Source organism: Macaca fascicularis, chromosome 12 (genome assembly GCF_037993035.2).
Source record: "Macaca fascicularis isolate 582-1 chromosome 12, T2T-MFA8v1.1".
Classification (NCBI taxonomy): Eukaryota; Metazoa; Chordata; class Mammalia; order Primates; family Cercopithecidae; genus Macaca; species Macaca fascicularis.
Window position 1 is genome coordinate 123,066,367 of NC_088386.1, and position 19,673 is coordinate 123,086,039.

The window sequence follows — 19,673 nt, forward strand, 5'->3', positions numbered from 1 at the left end:
CTTGAACTCCTGACCTCAGGTGATATGCTCGCCTCAGCTTCCCAAAGTGCTGGAATTACAGGTATAAGCCACCGCGCCTGGCCGGGATGTCACTTTAGATAGTGCTGCTGGCCTTGGCCAGGCCCAGACACCAGGAGGGAGATGGGCAGGAGCCCCATAAGAATAGTGCAAGAACATTCACCACAGTGTTATATGCAACAGCAACAGAAACCGGAAATCCAGGGGAAAGGCACCAACCTGAGACTCAGTGAATAAATTAGGGTGCCTTCAAACAGCGAAACCTCTCACAGTCTGACTTCGTCGGGGTGCTCCAGGAGCAACAGAGAGGACAAGAAGTCAATGAGACCAGCTTCTCCATTTGAGACGTGAACGAGGTGCAGGTCAGGAACAGAGCGAGACCCAGGGAAGTGAGGGCAACCAAGAAAGGGGCAATTTCAGGTCAGTTATGCTGTGGACACCTGGGACTTAACTCTGAGGGGAGCCCACATCTCAGTGTTATCCCACCCTAGGGGAAGGGAGTGGGGGTATTTATCTCCCTGGCTGAGGGCCCCAGTGATGAGCATGGAGTGCCTGCCAACTGTGCCTCTGCGGCTTTGAAAAAAGCCCTGAGAGATGCAGATGCCAGCAGCCGAAGTCCCCCAGAGCCCAAGCACAGAAACAACAGGTCTGAGGAAGACGTGTGGGACCCCAACAGCACATGCAAGCCACCAGCAAACTCCATCTGCCAGGCCAATATAGAACATTCTCCCCAAGCTCATGAGGGAGAAACAGAGTGACTAAGCACCCAGGTTATGTGTCAGCCTCCTGGGTTTGAAGCCCAGGACCACACTGACTTGCTGTGTGACCTTAGGTATGTTTCTTAACCTCTCTGTTCCTCCACATCTTCATCTGTCAATGGCTTATGAGCATAAAAAGAATAATGTATGTAATGGTGTTTAGCATAGTGCCTGGCATAACAAATGCTAACTATTGTTATTATATATTATTGTTATAAACGAATAATTGTTAAAGGAGAAAAACAAGCCACAGAATAGTATGTCATATAATCCCACTAGTAGAGAAACAAAAGAACAAACAGTTTCCCTAAATAGACATTTATAAATGAACTTTGCTAGGGCATAAAAGAAACTGCATGTCTCAGAAGTGAAAACACAAGCCAGGGAAATTTTACATTGTATTAGGTTGGTGCAAAAGTAATTGTGGTTTTTGCCTTTTAAAAGCAACGGCAAAGACCACAATTACTTTTTCACCCACCTCATACTTTGTGTACATCTTACCATCAGCAGAAGTGACTTTATAATAAAAATTAATTACCACTTCTTGTTCACCATTAAGTCATTAACTCAACAAACATGATTGACAACCTTTAACATCTGCCTAAATTTTACAAATCAAAACTATATTTTAGATGTATTCTCCCTTTTCTTCATGCTCATTCATCATTGTTAAATAGCTACTATTTATTGAGTATCCCTATAAATGCTAAAAGCTTAGAATTTTAAAGGAAACTTAGATACACAAATATGTATTACAAAAAAGACAACAATAAAATATGAAGTGTAATCACATGAGCACAAACCATTTGGGGCATTGTGAGGGCTTATCAAGTTAAAATAGATAACTGCACAAATTCTAAACTACAATCTAAAAGTAAAAATCACTTCAGAGTACCTTTCTGTCTAACCTGTGTTAGAAATAAGATTAATTAACATAATTTAAAAGCTCCCATGTTTTCTAAATATAAAATTCAGGAAATAAATGCTTTTTCATTAAGTTTGGGAACGATCTTTTCATCTTGCATGCAATTTATATACATAAACTCCCCCAAATTATCTTTTGTGAATGCAGTACTTTACAGTAATGTATTATTTAGATACATACCAAAATGCACACTTGAATATAAAAGGGTAACTGACAAAGAGACAGCCAATTAACTGACTGTAAATCTCTTTAATGTGTTTCATTTTAGGCATGTAATACTGAATCCAGTGAGCTAATGGGAAGTTTGCAGAGGGGAAAAAAGGGACTGGAAACGTTTAACACCACAGCAAGAATAATAAAACTTCATTTAGTATAGAAACGTGTGCTGATTTGAAAAAATGCCATATAAAATACTTTGTTTCTTTGTTGTTGTTTTTTTTCTTGAGACGGAGTCTGGCTCCTTCTCCCAGGCTGGAATGCAGTAGTGTGATCTCAGCTCACTGCAACCTCTACCTACCGGATTCAAGCGATTCTACTGCCTCAGCCTCCCCAGTAGCTGGGACCACAGGCGTGTGCCACTACACGCATCTAATTTTTGTATTTTTAGTACAGACAGGGTTTCACTATGTTGGCCGGGCTGGTCTTGAGCCACTGACCTCGGCTGGGTGCAGGGCTCACGCCTGTAATCCCAGTTCTTTGGGAGGCCGAGGCAGGCAGATCACAAGGTCAGGAGATCGAGACCATCCTGGCTAACACGGTGAAACCCCGTCTCTACAAAAAACACAAAAACTTAGCCAGGTATTGTGGCGGGCGCCTGTAGTCCCAGCTACTCGGGAGGCTGAGGCAGGAGAATGGCAGGAACCCGGGAGGGAGGCAGAGATTTCAGTGAGCCGAGATCACGTCACTGCACTCCAGCCTGGGCTACAGAGCGAGACTCTCTCAAAAAAAAAAAAAAAAAAAAAAAACAAAGAAAAAAGAAAAAAAAAAAAAGAAAGAAAGAAAGAAAAAGAAAGAAAGAAAAGAACTCCTGACCTCAAGTGATCTTCCTGCCTTGGTCTCCCAAAGTGCTGGGATTACAGGTGTGCGCCACTGCACCCTGCCCCTATAAAATACTTTGGGGAAAAAAAAAAAAAGTAAGGCAGGGAATGGTTATTTGCATTATCGAAGGATGCTAGCCCCTCTCTCTGTCTCCCCATCTCCTCCCTCCTCCCAGCCTGCCACCCTGACCTCCCTGTACCGGATTTCTAAACAAGCTCAGTTCTTTCACAGCGTTGGCGCAGGCTGTCCTGTCCCGGGAGCGCCCCCTCTCTGCCTCCGGCTGATTCATCTCTCAAGGCTCCAGTGGAAAGATTCCCCTGATCTCCTGCCCGTTCTGGAGAAGCCGATGCCTCTCCCAGCTGCCTCTGCAGTAACACTCTCACCCGTGACTCTCATCCTCTCTTTACTTGTCTGTCTCTCCCAAACTCACAACCACCCAACCTCTGCTCCTGGAGGGCCGAGTCTAAGTGCCCAAGGTCATGATGGTAAGAAAGGCAAAGAACAACACACACTTCACAAAATAATAAGGTAGCCCACCTCTACCACAAGGCAAGGTACCATAAGGTAGCCCACCTCTACCACCGCCCCCCTAGAGCAGGCACAAGGCAAGATGAGCCCTCCATATCCCTGGCTCCCAGTCTGAGGCCTCAACTGATCCAGATGGAAAATGTTTAAAAATCAACAAACAGAAAAGAACAATACAACAAAAATTTAAAATTTTTAAATACAGTATAACAACTGTATACTGTACATAGCATTTACATAGAATTCTAAATAACCTAGAAATGATTTATAGTAGTTGGGAGGTAGTGCATAGGTTATATGCAGTTACTATGCAATTTCGTATCAGGGACGTGAGTATCCATGGACTTCGGTATCTACAGGGGAACTGGAACCAATTCCCCATGGATGCAAAGGGATAAGTGTAAATGCTTTCTTATGTCTCTAAACTGTCATTCCTAGAACATTGGTTAACAGTAACTATGCAAAATGGCAACAATTCCACAGCAGTGTGCAGAGTACGACTTCACACCACGAACAATGACTGAAGAATAGGGATGCTGGTGCTTTTTGCTGTTGAGCTATAATGTAGGTGTTGTTATGTCTTTATTTCAACCGTATGAAACGGCAAGTACTACTCCTACTTTGCAGGTGGAAAAACACACATAAATGTCTCCTTTTTCACAGCCAGGAAGACTTCGTGATTTTGTATTTAGTGCGGTTTTTTCGTATGAATAAGTATTCTGCTACATGATAAATTTTTAAAGGAAATACATTAAACCTTGAATAACAGCACAAAATCTGTCAGAAAACTGTTCACCAAAATTTCCCAAACACCAATCTTTGAAATAGTCATGTGTTAGTTCACCTAATTTGAGTAAATAATTTATTCACAGCATACAGAGAATAATTCTATTTTCTTTAAATTGTTTCATGTAAAAGGACGGGTCCGTGAAAGAACTTGTGCTTACGAATAAATCCGTAGGCTTACTTTTTCATAAGGTTATAATAGAATTCACTTCAGGACGAATAGACATAAGTAATAGGCCCATAAAAGACATTTTTATAACTAGAGAATCATTAAATAATCACAGGAATTTTGCGTCATTTAAAAAAAATCTTTAAAGAAATATTTCACCCAGTCCTAACCCTGCACTCTCCACCACCAACGATAACCTGCTATAATACAGGTTGCTGTGCCAGATTCAGTCGAGTAGAAAGAGAAAAACTACCCAGTGGAATGGCTGTCTTTCAGATGCACAGCACCCCTGGGTTTTTTGGCTACCGTGTGCACGCAACTGCCTCTGCAGCTTCTGAATTTCAGTGTGAGACGGTGAAGTCAGAAGACAGAGCCGCTGAATCTAGAAATGACAATCAGCTTGACAGCTGAGGAAACTCTGGCATGCCATGTGAAGCCACTAGATCATCTCTTCCTTTCTTTCTCTCTTTTGGTTCAAAGGCCAGATTGACACCGTGTCATCAAACCTGTTATTTGCGCCTCCCTAGAGCAGCAGGAGGCTCTCCGGCCAGCTGTACAAATAAAGGATGAAGGAGATGAAAGCGGACACAGAATCGCCGGCCTCCCTGTCTTCTGAGGCCAGGGCATTCCTTTAGGATTTTGTCCCTTGTTGGTTGCCTAAGTCTAGAATGTCTCTTGAACAGGGCTAAGATAAAATTACTTTTATTTCATAACAACTTGGTAAAAGAGACCAAAAGATAAGAGGACGTGTATTGTGCTTTTCAAAAACCAAAATCTTCAAAACAGCCTTTTTGGCTGGCAATGATCTGGTTGCCCCAGGGACCAAAACCTATGTGGAATGACAAAAATCTAAGAAATTGCTTGTCATTTTATCAGTAGGAGCACTAGGAGAAGCACCTATAAATAAACAACTACAAATATATGTACAGCCACACTTTTTCTGCCATGACGTCCCACTCCTTCTCAGCCAGAAGTTAAATCAGTGCAAAGTGTAAATAAATGAATAACTGAACAAACAAGAAAGAGGCTTTTGTTATACTAATTATACAGATTTTCCAAATCACCCTTGAACTCTAAGACCATGACACTGATCATCAAAAATGTCACAGGAAGGTGAAGGGATGTATTTATTAGGCTTGGTTATGGATTATGTGGCTGCCATGCTGCATACCTTACCTTATTTAATGCAACCAGCAACACTGAAAAATGTAGGCTATGATCCCCATCTAGATGAAGGAAGGTGTAACTTATTCAGGCCCTCACATCTAGCAAACTCAAATTCACACCTGGACCAGTCAGTCTCTCTCCCAAACCTCTCCTCTTCCCCCCACCTGAGCCTGAGCCTAGCACAACGGAGGGTCCACCCAATAAACTGTGCTCATGCCATGCCTGGAGTGACATTTCAATCCCTTCAAGCCTTTTCCTATTTTTACACTTAAAAACAATCTATCCAGATATACCCGATGTTCTTTTATAAACTTTCATAAGGACACAATGTTATTAATTGAATTAATCGAAGACCTCTATTTTTTGTGGTTCTCAAATTTAACTTTCTGGTCTTATCCTATATCCCCAACTGTTTTATAGAAACTTTCTTGCATCCTCTTGCCCTGTTAATTCATCTGACACATTGGGTCAAAGCTGAGCTCAGTCCACTGCCTCCTCCTTCCCTGTCACTGAAGAGAGTGACTCTGTTCCTGGCATCATTCTAAGCTCACCATCCAGCTGCCAGCCTTGTCATCCTCTTTCCCTCATTCTCCATGTCCTTCTCATGACCAAGTCGATCACATCTCGCTTTGGACCAAAACCCAAATCTCATGCTCCCGTCTTACCTTCCTCCCACTGCCAAGCACCTGGCCCATGGTCTTGTCATCTCTCGCATGGGTTCCACAAGCACCAATCTCCCTCGTCTCCTTAACCCTGATCTTCTCCCCACTGCCCCATGCAACCATCAATGAGTCTTCTTCAGTCTCCCCTTTCCTGGTGTCATTGCTTTCACCAACACCTGCAATGGGGACAATCTCCTCTCCACACACGGGCCAACCTTATTCCCTGCAGTTTCCACACCCACACCCTCTGTCCCAATCACGCTTGCTTCCATGAGGTCAGAGTAGTCTTTCTTTACTGTAGCTCCAATTCTGCCATCCCTCCACCAAAAATATCATCATCGTAACAGTAGCAGTAATAACTGCCACCATTAATGAATCTAGCCTCAACACAACAGTGTGTTCATACATTCTTCTCATGGAATCCTTACCACCCTGTGAAGCAGAAAGTCATCCCTGTATCTACGACCTCATTACCAAAGGAGGAAGCTGAGACTCAAAGACATGAGACAAAGGACCTGAGGCTGTTCGGTTCTGACTTCAAGGTTTCTGCTTCCATTTAACCGCAGTCCTCATCAATTTCACTCCCCTCCAAACTACCACGTCTACCCCAAAATAATTAATGACTAAATAACGTCATCACCTATTTTTCATTATTGCCTTGTACATGCTACTTTGCTTAATCTCTGCTTGGAGTGCTGTCTTCCAGTATATATTTTTTGAGACAGAGTCTCACTCTGTCACCCAGGCTGGAGTACAGTGGCTCAATCTCAGCTCACTGCAACCTCCGTCTCCCGGTTCAAGCAATTCTCCTGCTTCAGCCTCCCAAGTAGCTGGGATTACAGGCACCCACCACCACACCTGGCTAATTTTTGTATTTTTAGCAGAGATGGAGTTTTGCCATGTTGGCCAGGCTGGTCTCAAACTCCTGACCTCCAGTGATCCGCCCCCCCTCAGCCGCCCAAAGTGCTAGGGTTACAGGCGTGAGCCACTGCGCCTGGCCTCTGGTACATCTTTTGTAGCCAGGGATTCATGTACATTTTTATTTCCATCCCAGCATCTTGGCCACTGTCTTGCACAGTATAAATTCTAAACATATACTCATGGATTACATGATCAATTAAAACTTCCACAATTAAAATTAATAAATATTCTTTTAAATATATTCATCCTTTTATGAGTTTCATTATTCTTAATCCATTATTATCATTCCCTTTTTTTAATGCGTCCCTCCTTTTTAAGGCTTGGTTGTAATTCAAGCAGTCAGCCACTGGGTGGCACTACAACATCACTCACAAATCCTGTGGCAGTGCCTCCCGGGGGTCTCCCCTATTGCAGGTAAAAGGCCCTTTGGTTATCAGGAAGAGTTAGCAAAATAAACAACAAAAGGTGTCATCAGCAGTAGACAACCCAGAAACTGGACTGCAGTGGCAGACTGTTTTCTTGTACCTTAAAGTAACCGCACTTGTTCACAATGAAATAGGGGTAAACCGAGGGATTTAGCCTGGAGTAACACTCATTCGAGATTTTAAGAGGCAGCATGGTGCAGTGGGAAGAACCCTGCACTGAGAACCAGGAGGCGTGGTTTTTCCACTGAAAAACAAGGTCACCCCTTACGCCAGGCCACTAGAGAAGGGTTTTCCCATTTTAACACATGGCATCTGCATCTGCTGTGGGGCCTAAACAAGGCTAAGGGCTCCTGGTGAGCTCCCTGATGAGCTCTAATCCGTTTGACTCTTCCTCCCTCTTGCCTGCCGTTCTCCAGCGTCCTTGCCCCTTGGCCTTGCCTTGATTTGCTCCCACCTGTGTCTTGTGTGCTGGCCCCTCTTCCTCGTGGTTGGAGTCTCCCCCAGAACTCTTCAGGGCTGCCCTGGCTTCTTGTCAGTTTCTCTCCAGCCAAAGCATCTATTTCCAAGGAGTCAACTTCACCCACAGTCAGACAATCCCTCCGTGTCCCTCCCTAGCCCAGCCCTTTCTTTCTGAGCGCCAGTCACATACCCAGCTGACCTCAAGCACTGCAAGTCCAAGCCTGGACTCATGATTGCCCCTGAAATGTGCTTCCTGAGCATACACCGCTGTCCACACAGCAGCTTACACCTCTCCTGGGAGTCCCACGTGCCTCTAACTGCCTGACTCAACTGCCCCAGGTGAGTCTCCTCATTCCTATCAAGTCTGCCTCCCAAATATCTCTACCTCCCATCCACTTCCCTACCCTCCACATTCACCCCCTCGCTAAGCCACCAGGACTTCCTACCTGCCTGACTGTAGCAGCCTCGGAACAGGTTTTCCCTAATGTTACGTTACCTGCCACCAGCCACATTCTCCAAACAGCACCAAATCATCTTCTTACAACATAAATCCAGTCTGCTTCTTCCCTTCTTAAAATCTTTCAACAATTTCTTATTACGCAGGAAAACCTGTCTGCTTTTCTTTTTCTTTCTTTTTTTTTTTTTTTTATTTAAGATGGAGTCTCACTCTGTCGCCCAGGCTGGAGTGAAGTGGTGCGATCTCGGCTCACTGCAACCTCCGCCTCCCAGGTTCAAGCCATTCTCTGCCTCAGCCTCCCGAGTAGCTGGAATTACAGGCACCTGCCACCACGCCCAGCTAATTTTTGTATGTTTTTTAGTAGAGAGAGGGTTTCGCCACGTTGTCCAGTCTGGTCTTGAACTCTTGACCTCATGATCCACCCACCTTGGCCTCCCAGAGTGCTGGGATTACAGGCGTGAGCCACTGTGCCCGGCCCCCGTCTGCTTTTTAAGCAGCATTGCCTGCTGCCAGGTTCCTTACCCACTGCGGCCAAACCTCTCTCTAGTCACGTTTCAGTCCCTCAAACGTGCCAGCCAGTCTCTGTCCCACTTGAGGACCCGAGCGGCTGTTCCCCTTGTCTGAACACTTGTAGGAAGCTGACTGGCGCCACAAGAAAAGATACGACATGTCTTGAGCCCATAGCCAGTGACTATTGCCTTAGATGGCAAAACACCTGATAAAGTGAAGGATCTTGAGCTGAAGAGTTTCTCCCAGGTGATTTAGGTGGGCCCTAAATGCTACTACACACACCTTTATAAGGAGGATGCAGAGGGAGATTGATGCGGACACACAGAGGAGCAGGCGACGTGAAGACAGGCAGAGACTGGAGTGAGGCCACCGGGAGCCAAGGAATGCCAAGGACTGCTGATGCCACAAGGAGTGGAAGAAGGCAAGGAGCAGGTTCTCCCCCAGAGCCGTGGAGGGAGCCTGGCATGCCAGCAGCTTGTGTTTGGACTTCAGGCCTCTAGAAAATACATTTCTATTGTATTAAGCCACCACGTATATGGTCATTTGTTACACAGCCATAGCAACTGACGGAAGGCTCCTCCTCCGGGCTGCGGCTAGGAGAGTTCTAACTCCACCCGGTTCGAGCTCAAGTGCTAACCCACAGCTCCCTGTGCCCTGACCCCCATATGCTCCCATGCAAAGCACGCCAGGGCACCACATTGTCCACCTGAGGATGGAGCAAGGATTTTTGTTCTCGTCTTTTCCCTGATGTGACTCGAGCACCTCAAACAGTGCCTGGCGCTCGTCAGGCAGCCAGAAATAGTGGTTGGAGGGGAATCTTGTCTGTCTCGGCTCGGCTCTGAGCTCCAGCCTGCAGGGACTTTCTTCTTTATGACTGAGGCCTCCATGGCCTGGGTGGATGCCTGGCATGTGGTAAATGCTCAATGGTTACTTGCCAAATGAATGGAAAGGTATTATTATTGGCATTATAATTCGTTGCAGTTAAGATTGTGTGACAGAGGCCGAGTGCAGAGGCTCATGCCTGTAATCCCAGCACTTTAGAAGGCCGAGATAGGCAGATCTCTTGAGGACAGGAATTCAAGACGAGCCTAGTCAACATAGCGAAACCCCGTCTCTACTAAAAATACAAAAATCAGCCGGGCATGGTGGCGGGCGCCTGTAGTCCCAGCTACTTGGGAGGCTGAGGCAGGAGAATTGCTTGAACCCGGGAGGTGGAGGTTGCAGTGAGCGGAGATCGCATCACTGCACTCCAGCCTGGTGACAGAGTCAGACTCCGTCCAAAAAAAAAAAAAAAGATTGTGTTATAGAGAAATAAGCACCTTGGAGACAGCTGTTTGTGGGTTTCTTTGCAAATTATTGAATATCGTGGTTTGAAAGGAGAAATTTGCTTTTATTTCCTAAAACCTTTATAATTCCTCATCTTAGCTAATTAGTCAGATGTTACATTTGCACTAAAGAGGTATCCTTATACTCAGTGCTATTTTCCTATGTAATAGAATATTTCCCCCAAACCGTGCCCTGCTTTTGAGTGCACCTGTATCGCTAGCCATTATTTCTTGCCAATAACAAGTTCAGCGCAGCCCCGCATTTGCTGAGCTCTGCACCCAGCCTGGCCCAGGTCATGCTGGGTCACACAGTGTGGCAATTGTTGCTATGGAATTGAACTCCACATGAGGACCAAAGGCCCTGTTGCAAATCACTGACAAGTTAATGAGATGACTGACCAGGGCAGATGTGCCCAAACCTGCCTTCAGACCCAAACTGCAACTAGGATTCCCAGGGCAGAGTCTTGATACGTCAGCTCTACACGTAGACTTGGTCTGTTTGGAAAATAGGTAATACATTCCACAGTGTAGTAGGCAGATAAAAGCTTCTTTTCTCTCTTTTCTCATGCATGGATGCTGAATTTGAAGAGATATTTCTCAGCCTACTGAAATGATGTTAGTTAGTTGGAGTTATTTTCCCATGTAGATATCAGCTGCTGCCGCTATTTCTACCACTATAATTTATTAATAGGCCAAATAGTATTAAATGATAGGCAGGGATCCTTCGTTTACTCTTTAGGCCTCCCCAACCCTGTTCAGAAATCCTTACTCGAGGCCAGGCATGGTGGCTCACGCCTGTAATCCCAACACTATGGGAGGCTAAGGCAGGCAGATCACCTGAGGTCCGGAGTTTGAGACCAGCCTGGACAACATGGCAAAATCCCATCTCTACTAAAAATACAAAAATTAGCCAAGCGTGGTGGGGGTGCCTGTAATCCCAGCTACTCTGGAGGCTGAGGCAGGAGAATTGCTTGAACCCAGGAGGTGGAGTTTGCAATGAGCTGAGATAGCGCCACGACACTCCAGCGTGGATGAGACAGACTCCATCTCAACAACAAAAAAGAAAAAAAAGACATCCTTACTCAAGCACCTACACAGATCATCCTATAGCGGAAGATTCAGCCTCTAACTTTTGCAAGTTTTCTATTCTTCAGAAATCAAGGTTCCTGTTCTTGACGTGGGGGAACACTTGAACAAGCTAAGCCCAAATTATAAACTGGAAGCTGGTGGGCTGAATTTTACTGGGGAGTGTGTTTAATTGCTAGCCACTAGGCTTTTAAAAAATTCTGAATTCCGATGCCTTTAAATGACAAATGCACCGCCCAGCTCCTAGTAGCCCTGTCCTGAGCACCTCCTCTCCCCATTACCACATTCAGGTCACCAGCTGTTCCCCAGGGGCATCTGAGTCTGCCACAGGGACTTCATCTACCAGGGAATTCTCCAGTAGTGACAACATGAGCCACAGAGTTCTTGGAGGAGGAAGATACAGCAAGAAGAACAAAAAAGCAAACCCAACAAGCTCAGGGCTTGAAAAAAGACCACCTTTGCCAACTTCCAATTGTCACTGGAACTTGTTTACATCAAAATGGAACACAATTGACTTAAGTGAACTTTGGGGACATAAAAATTATTGTTCTGAACGATGTGTCAGGCTACAGGTAGAAAATGTCCTAAAACACAGCTGTGTGAGTGATGAGACTGAGCTCTCAAACTTCGAGTGCAAGTAATTCAATGAAATGAAAAATGTTTACGGTAATTAAAATTTCCCAAGTAAATTCCATTTTTATCACGGAATGCAAGCTCTTAGGAGTATAAGGGATGAGTGAATGAGATCACAGGGAAAATACTTGCATTTTTTTAGCGATTGAAATTCTCAGAAGAAAGACTCACTCATGTTTGATTTTGGTTTTCAAACCAAAAACACGAAGACAATTCTTGACCTTTAAGCCATTTGACCTCCGTGTTTGTAAACCCACCACATTGTAAGATTTTATTAATTTCACAGTTGTTATACTCCCTTGAATAGAAAACATGGGGAAAAACCTGGACAGTGTCTTTATTATCATCCTTGTTACTAAAGTATAACTTATACAAGGTCCCCATTCTAATTTGTAAGGACATGTAATTTTCCCTGCAAGGAGTGCACCATTAAACGCAGAGAGCTTCCTCCCTTGAAACTGATAAGGAATAATAGAAAATCCTGCCTGATACACCTCATTCACACCCTTAAAGACGGGCCATAATGAGGTTCGGGGAAATGTGAGGGCCTCATCACAAGTCATTTGGGAAATCAAGTAAATAGCTGTCATATGTGAAAACCCACATTCCACATCACAGCACCACGGGCTGCTAGAAACGAGAGGGACCAACCAGCCCCCTCTAGGACAAGTTCTCATGTCCCAGGTGAGGGCTCTGAACCTGAAAAAGGTCAAGGAGGTAAGCTCCGGTCTCCTGCCCTCAGCCTGGAGCTCTTCCCAGGGTGCCACTGCACCTTAGCAGGTCCAAGAGCTGCAACGCTCTTATTTGCTGCTGCTGCTCAAAGTGCTTATTTCTGACCTTACCTGAAATTCTCGAGGGAATTTGAACGATGTGAGATTATTCATTTCATAACAGGCTTCAAATGCTAGTGTGTGCAGAGAAAGTCTAGGGTTGGGGAAGAGACTCCCCACTAATTGTGTCCCCCTCTTCTCTTGGGCATGGGAGATCCCCCTCCAGAGCCCTTGCATGCTGGTCTGACCACCAGCTCAGCTCCCAAATCCTGTCCAGGCTGGAATCTAATTTTTTTTTTCTTTTGAGACAGAGTTTTGCTCTTGTCGCCCAGGCTGGAGTGCCATGGCGAAATCTCAGCTCACTGCAACCTCCACCTCACGGGTTCAAGCGATTCTCCTGCCTCAGCCTGCCAGGTAGCTGGGATTACAGGCACCTGCCGCCATGCCTGGCTAATGTTTTGTATTTTTAGTAGAGATGGGGTTTCACCATGTTGGCCAGGCTGGTCTTAAACTCCTGGCCTCATGTGATCCGCCCACCTCAGCCTCCCAGGGTGCTGGGATTACAGGCGTGAGCCACCACGCCCGGCCCCTGAATTTTAGCTTCTTAATTTATGTGTATTCACTGCCTATTGGGTGCTATCTACTGTGATAATCTCAAAGTACAAAAAAATGACCCCCAGTTTAAAAAGGGGAGAAGTGAAGGTAGGTAAACTATATTTCAAGGGTGTCCACAGTGGCTCAGGAGTCAGGATCAACGTTTTACATGTGTTCTCATGACCACCTTCAGGAAGTGTATGCTTGCCATCTAATCCATAAAGTCAGGCACATTCACACTCAAATCCAGCCGGAGCTACAGGGCAGGGCAGGACAAGTACAGCGAAAGAGAAGCAGGTAGGCAGGCTGCTAGGAGGCTCCGGCAGGGAGACATGGACACTGGCTGTGATGAGCAGAAAGGCCTTGTGGTTTGGCATCTCCACTGAGCCCCTTTGAGGAGAACAGGAAAGACAGAGGCAGAGTGCAAATGGGAAGGCATTCAGAAAAGGGCAGAGAAGTGGAAATATTCAGATTATCTTCAAGAGTGAATGAGTGGCCCAACTGTTGCAGCTGGAAAGGGTCAAGGGGGCAGTAACGGGGATTACGGATGAAAACTCATGCTGGGGCTAGATTGTGGGCCTCCAGCGGTACAGTGATGGGGCTGGACTTTATTCTGCAGACATCAAAGGAGGCCCCCCTCAGTTCTCCACCTTAGATCGTTCCATCTCCACCCCTAACTCTAGCTCTCCTCTCCAGTTAAATTGCGAACCATGGCCATTCCTCAGCACAGAACCAGCTTTGTCTGTCAACGATCGCTTTAGACATAGCAGTTTTGATGTGGGGTTTGATGAAACTACTACCTGCTATTACTCCGGGCATTAACCTGTAAGAGAGGAACATTTTCCTTCTTAGGAATACCCTGTTATGCCACTTGAGGGCTGTGCAGCCTCAGGCAGATCCCTCAAGCCTCAGGAATTTGGTGTATTCCTATTCTGATAGTCCCCCTTGAGCTGCCACTGCAGCTCAGAAGGTTGGCCGGCTGCTGAGGGCTCGAGCGTGTTGCTTTCCCAAAGCACCTTCTGTTATGCACAAGCCACACCCCCAAATCCTCAGCTGGAAGATGTCACAGCGACTTGCAGCCTTCCCACGGAAAACCCATCCATCTCAGGAAGACCAGAGGCTCCCTGGTGTGGTGCACACAGCTCTCCTGGACCACACAGACAGACACACACAGCAGAGTGCTGCTCAGGACCGGGAGCCTTCACCATCCAGAGACTGCTCAGAGGAAAAGTGCACCATCTACACATGCAACGCCTTCTGCTTGTTTAACAGCACAAGGTTAACAGCAGGTAAAGGCCAGAGTGCTGTTCAACATCTTCCAATGCACGGGACAGTCCCCACACCAAAGAATTATCCATCCCAAATGCCAACTGTGCCAAGACTGAGAAGCCCTGTCCTAATCTCACCTCTGCTCTGTGATGCAAGTATTCTTATTTCTACTCTTTAGAGCAAGGAAACTAAATTCCCAACAGTTCTAAATAACAGAACAGCCACTCATTCACTCTTGAAGACAATCTGAATATTTCCACTTCTCTGCCCTTTTCTGAATGCCTTCCCATTTGCACTCTGCCTCTGTCTTTCCTGTCCTTCTCAAAGGAGCTCAGTGGAGATACCAAACCACAAGGACATGGAAGAGGAGGACCAATGGGGGTACATGCGAGACACCCAGGCTTGGTCAGATCAAGTGGCAACCTGAGTTTACAAAGTGATGCTGCAACCCAGCAGTTGGCACTTTCATGTAATCATCTTTCCACGATCGTGGAGCAAGTGCTGGGGCTGAAGCCAGACACCTGGGTGTGATTCCTGGCTCTTGCACATCCTAGCAGGTTATTTAGAACTGTTGGGAATTTAGTTTCCTTGCTCTAAAGAGTGGAAATAAGAATACTTGCGTCACAGAGCAGAGGTGAGGTTAGAACCGGGCTTCTCAGTCTCGGCACAATTGGCATTTGGGTTGGAAAATTCTTTGGTGTGGGGACTGTCCTGTGCATTGTGAGATGCTGAACAGCACTCTGGCCTTTACTGGCTGAAAACGAGTAGCATCTCCCTTTCTGCTAAAGCAACTCTCAGCCTCCTTCACATTGGGGGCCTACGGAAGTGCCTTTATCAAAGCAACTGGTCCTCTTCGTTTTGTGGTCTGCTCATCCCTTTCTTGCCACAGGGCTGATCAAATCTATGTATCTTGGTCCTGAAGCTCAAAGTCATAAAATTTAGAGGCACTGAGTTTTTTTCTTTTTGCATTTGTACAATCCTGATGTATTTATATTAATAACCTCATAAAAAAGTCAGACTTTTTTTTCTATATAATGTTCACATTTACACAAAAAAGCTACAGACTTTGTTTTCTTGAAGCTTCACTTTTAAAATTATATTATGGCAACCTACAGAATGGAAGAAAAATTTTGCAATCTACTCATCTGACAAAGGGCTAATATCCAGAACCTACAAAGAACTCAAACAAATTTACAAGAAAAAAACAAACAACCTCATCAAAAAGTGGGCAAAGGATATGAACAGACATTTCTCAAAAGAAGAAATTCATACAGCCAACAGACACATGAAAAAAAGCTCATCATCACTGGCCATCAGAGAAATGCAAATCAAAACCACAATGAGATACCATCTCACACCAGTTAGAATGGCAATCATTAAAAAGTCAGGAAACAACAGGTGCTGGAGAGGATGTGGAGAAATAGGAACACTTTTACCCTGTTGGTGGGATTGTAAACTAGTTCAACCATTATGGAAAACAGTATGGCGATTCCTCAAGGATCTAGAACTAGAAGTACCATATGACCCAGCCATCCCATTACTGGGTATATACCCAAAGGATTATAAATCATACTGCTATAAAGACACATGCACACGTATGTTTATTGCAGCACTATTCACAATAGCAAAGACTTGGAATCAACCCAAATGTCCATCAGTGACAGACTGGATTAAGAAAATGTGGCACATATACACATTGGAATACTATGCAGCCATCAAAAAGGATGAGTTTGTGTCCTTTGTAGGGACACGGATGCAGCTGGAAACCATCATTCTCGGCAAACTATCGCAAGAACAGAAAACCAAACACTGCATGTTCTCACTCATAGGTGGGAACTGAACAATGAGATCACTTGGACTTGGGAAGGGGAACATCACACACCGGAGCCTATCATGGGGAGGGGGGAGGGGGGAGAGATTGCATTGGGAGTCATACCTGATGTAAATGACGAGTTGATGGGTACTGACGAGTTGATGGGTACAGCACACCAACATGGCACAAGTATACATATGTAACAAACCTGCACGTTATGCACATGTACCCTAGAACTTAAAGTACAATAATAATAAAAATAAAATAAAATAAATAAAATTATATTATGAAAGTGGCTCAAGACTGGCTGGACACAGTGGATCATGCCTGTAATCCCAGGACTTTGGGAAGCCAAGGAGGGAGGATCACTTGAGGCTAAGAGTTTGAGACCAGCCTGGGAAATGTAGCAAGACTCCACCTCTACAAAATAATAATAATAATAATAATAATCAAAAAAATAATTAGCCTAGTGTAGTGGCATGTGCCTGTAGGCCCAGCCACTTGGGAGGTGGAGGTGGGAGGCTCACAAGAGTTTGAGGCTACAGTGAGCTAAGATCATGCCACTGCACTCCAGCCTGGGTGACAGAGTGAGGCCCTGTCTAAAAAAGAAAAAGAATAGAAAAGAAAAAGCTCTGGCTGGGCACGGTGGCTCATGCCTGTAATCCCAGCACTTTGGGAGGCCGAGGCGGGCAGACCGTGAGGTCAGGAGATGGAGACCATCCTGGCTAACACAGTAAAACCCCGTCTCTACTAAAAATACAAAAAATGAACCAGGCGTGGGGCGGGCACCTATAGTCCCAGCTACTCGGGAGGCTGAGGCAGGAGAATGGCATGAACCTGGGAGGCGGAGCTTGCAGTGAGCTGGTATCATGCCACTGCACTCCAGCCTGGGTGACAGAGCGAGACTCCATCTCAAAAAAAAAAAAAAGAAAGAAAAAGCTCAAGATAAATTCTGATGAACAAAATTTTTGATGTACTGAAGAAGGAACAAAGCAGTTTAAGCATCAGGGGATTTGTCATAACTTATGCTCAATAAGGTTGCTGCTCCCAGTAAAATAGGCCAACAAAGGAACCCATTGCACGCCTGCTGTGTAAAGTTGAAGCAATACCATGAGAGAAATATGTGGTCCCTTCTCTCAGGAAGGTAGTGTTGTGTCCTTGTAGACTGCTCCCTACTCTACTGTGCTTTTTGAATGTCATGCACAGCCCCCTACGATTGACTTGCTTGAACACTGTTACAGACTGAATGTCTGTGGCCCCCAAAATTCATATGTTGAAATTCTAACCCTCAAGGTGATAGTAGGAGGAGTTGGGGTCTCTGGGAGGTAATTAATCAGAGTGGCATCATCATGAATTGGATGAATGCCCTTATAAATGGGACCCCAGAGGGCTCTTTCTCTCCACCATATGAGGATACAATGAGAAGGCACCATCTGCACACCAGGAAGCAGGCTTTCAGCAAGACGCTGGATCTGCTGGCACCTTGCTCTAGGGGTTCCTCCTGGACTGTGAGAAATCAATTTCTTGTAAGCCACCCAGTCTGTGGTATTCTGTTACAGCAGCGAGAATGGATGAAGACACATTTGAAAAGAATCGTTGATCTGACTCAAAAATTGTCCCAAACTTCTATAACACACTCCTTTCTTGTGAGATTGTGGGAGTAATTGTAATTAAAGAATTGTTTGATCTAATACTTTATCACAAATGAATTAATGGGCTGCTGTCAGAACATGGGGGAGATGTTAATAAATGTTCAAGAGACCTGATAGACAGTAACCAAAGAGGTTCTTGGCTTTGCAGAACACTGAATCTAGCATGGTCATCAACATCGCCGTTCTGGGTGGACTTGAGCAAGACACTAACTTTCCTGGGCTTCGGTCTGTTGCCCGGCAATGTGGTATCCTAAGAAGATTCTTATGAGAAGTCAGAAGCATTTTGAACTCATAGAACAGTGCCTGGCGCATAATAAGCATACAAAAATATAGCTATCGCTTCATTAGAACACTGTGCCACTTGTTTCAATAGGGACAATCCAAGAAAGAGTCCTATAGTCAACTGTCTGGAAAGACCAAACAAACTTGGATTTTTTTTTCGACCAACTTCAGTACTTCTCAGAGCCTTTAAAATGCCATATTTCAGGATGGTGACCCAGTAGGTACCATTTCACACCAGGACCCTTCCTCCATAGGGCAATTCATATAAAATAATGGGTGAATCGCAGCTTTCTAAGACTGTCTTCAAAACCCAGACTGTCTAATATAATTGAGATTGCTATTAGAATATGAAAAACATTGGCTGTGAAATACATAAACATTATCAAGGACTAAAACTGGCCAAGAATCTAGGACTACTTAACATTAAATATTCACAAGATTTCAAAATTCAGGAATGCTGCCCATGTCGGTTTTTACATCACTTACCCGAGACCCCTTTTCAGGAACACAGTGGCAAACAGAGCAATCTCTTCCTCCACAAGGACCAACGTATTTCTTTCCACTCTGGAAAGTGAAGCATCTTATTTAGTATACCAGTACTCGTTGTTTAATTGGATACATAACACATACGTTATAACAAGCACTCTTGGTTTACCTTTGACTCCATGAGAAGAAAAAATCATGACATATAAAAAGATGAAGAACTTACACAGTAGCTTAATAATAAGAAGGGTTGATTATATGAGCAAGAAGATTCCAAAACTGAGGACGCTGAAGGAAAATAAGTGTCCTTCTAAAGTCATTTGACTTTAACTGGAATCTTCTGCAATTTCTCCCTTTCGGTAAGACTTAATTTGCTAAGTTGCGAACAGTCTTAGAGTGTAAACTATGTGGTTAGGCAATCCATACAAAGACAATGGAGTCTAGTTTAAATGAAAAGATTGGCTCTTTTTCAGGGCCTGTTTTGCTTTACCTTCAAGATCAGCTGCGGTGTGTCTCCTCCCTCATCAAACTGTCCTTCATAGGACAATTCTCCTGTCACATCCTTTGGCTTAAAATTAAAATTGTTCTTCCTACAATTTGCTGAGACTCCAAGATGGTTTCTCTATTGTGTTCTCAAACAGATACTCCTGAACTTGAATAATTTGGACCTTTTCCCCACTTTTAGCAAACTTTCTAACAATCTCTTTAGAGCAACACACACACACACACACACACACACACACACACCCTTTGGGAAAAATCAGCTCCTTGTTCTCATGAATCCTAATCACCTATATCCAGAGTCATCATCCACTTCCGTACAAAAGCATAGTCCCAGAGTACTATTTCCATAAGCAGATCCATTAACAGCAATCACCATGATGTCCCCTGCAACGAACATGAGCACTGAGCACACATTCCCAGGCTGGGCCTGCCAGTGGGGAGG

The 19,673-nt window shown here is 44.8% G+C and overlaps 1 protein-coding gene across 7 annotated transcripts in view; it reads right to left on the reverse strand.

The window, feature by feature from the left end:
- The window catches only part of COL4A4 (collagen type IV alpha 4 chain), a 154,400-nt gene that overhangs the window by 110,964 nt on the left and 23,763 nt on the right, over positions 1–19,673 (reverse strand). For 6 of the 7 annotated variants that reach the window (XM_005574455.5, XM_065526172.2, XM_065526173.2 and 3 more), the window contains exon 4: positions 18,731–18,808. In XM_005574455.5, coding sequence (XP_005574512.3) covers positions 18,731–18,808 — 78 coding nt within the window. Of the gene's footprint in view, positions 1–237; positions 355–18,730; positions 18,809–19,673 lie in introns of those variants that run through there. The other variant, XM_074010346.1, reaches the window with a different exon arrangement.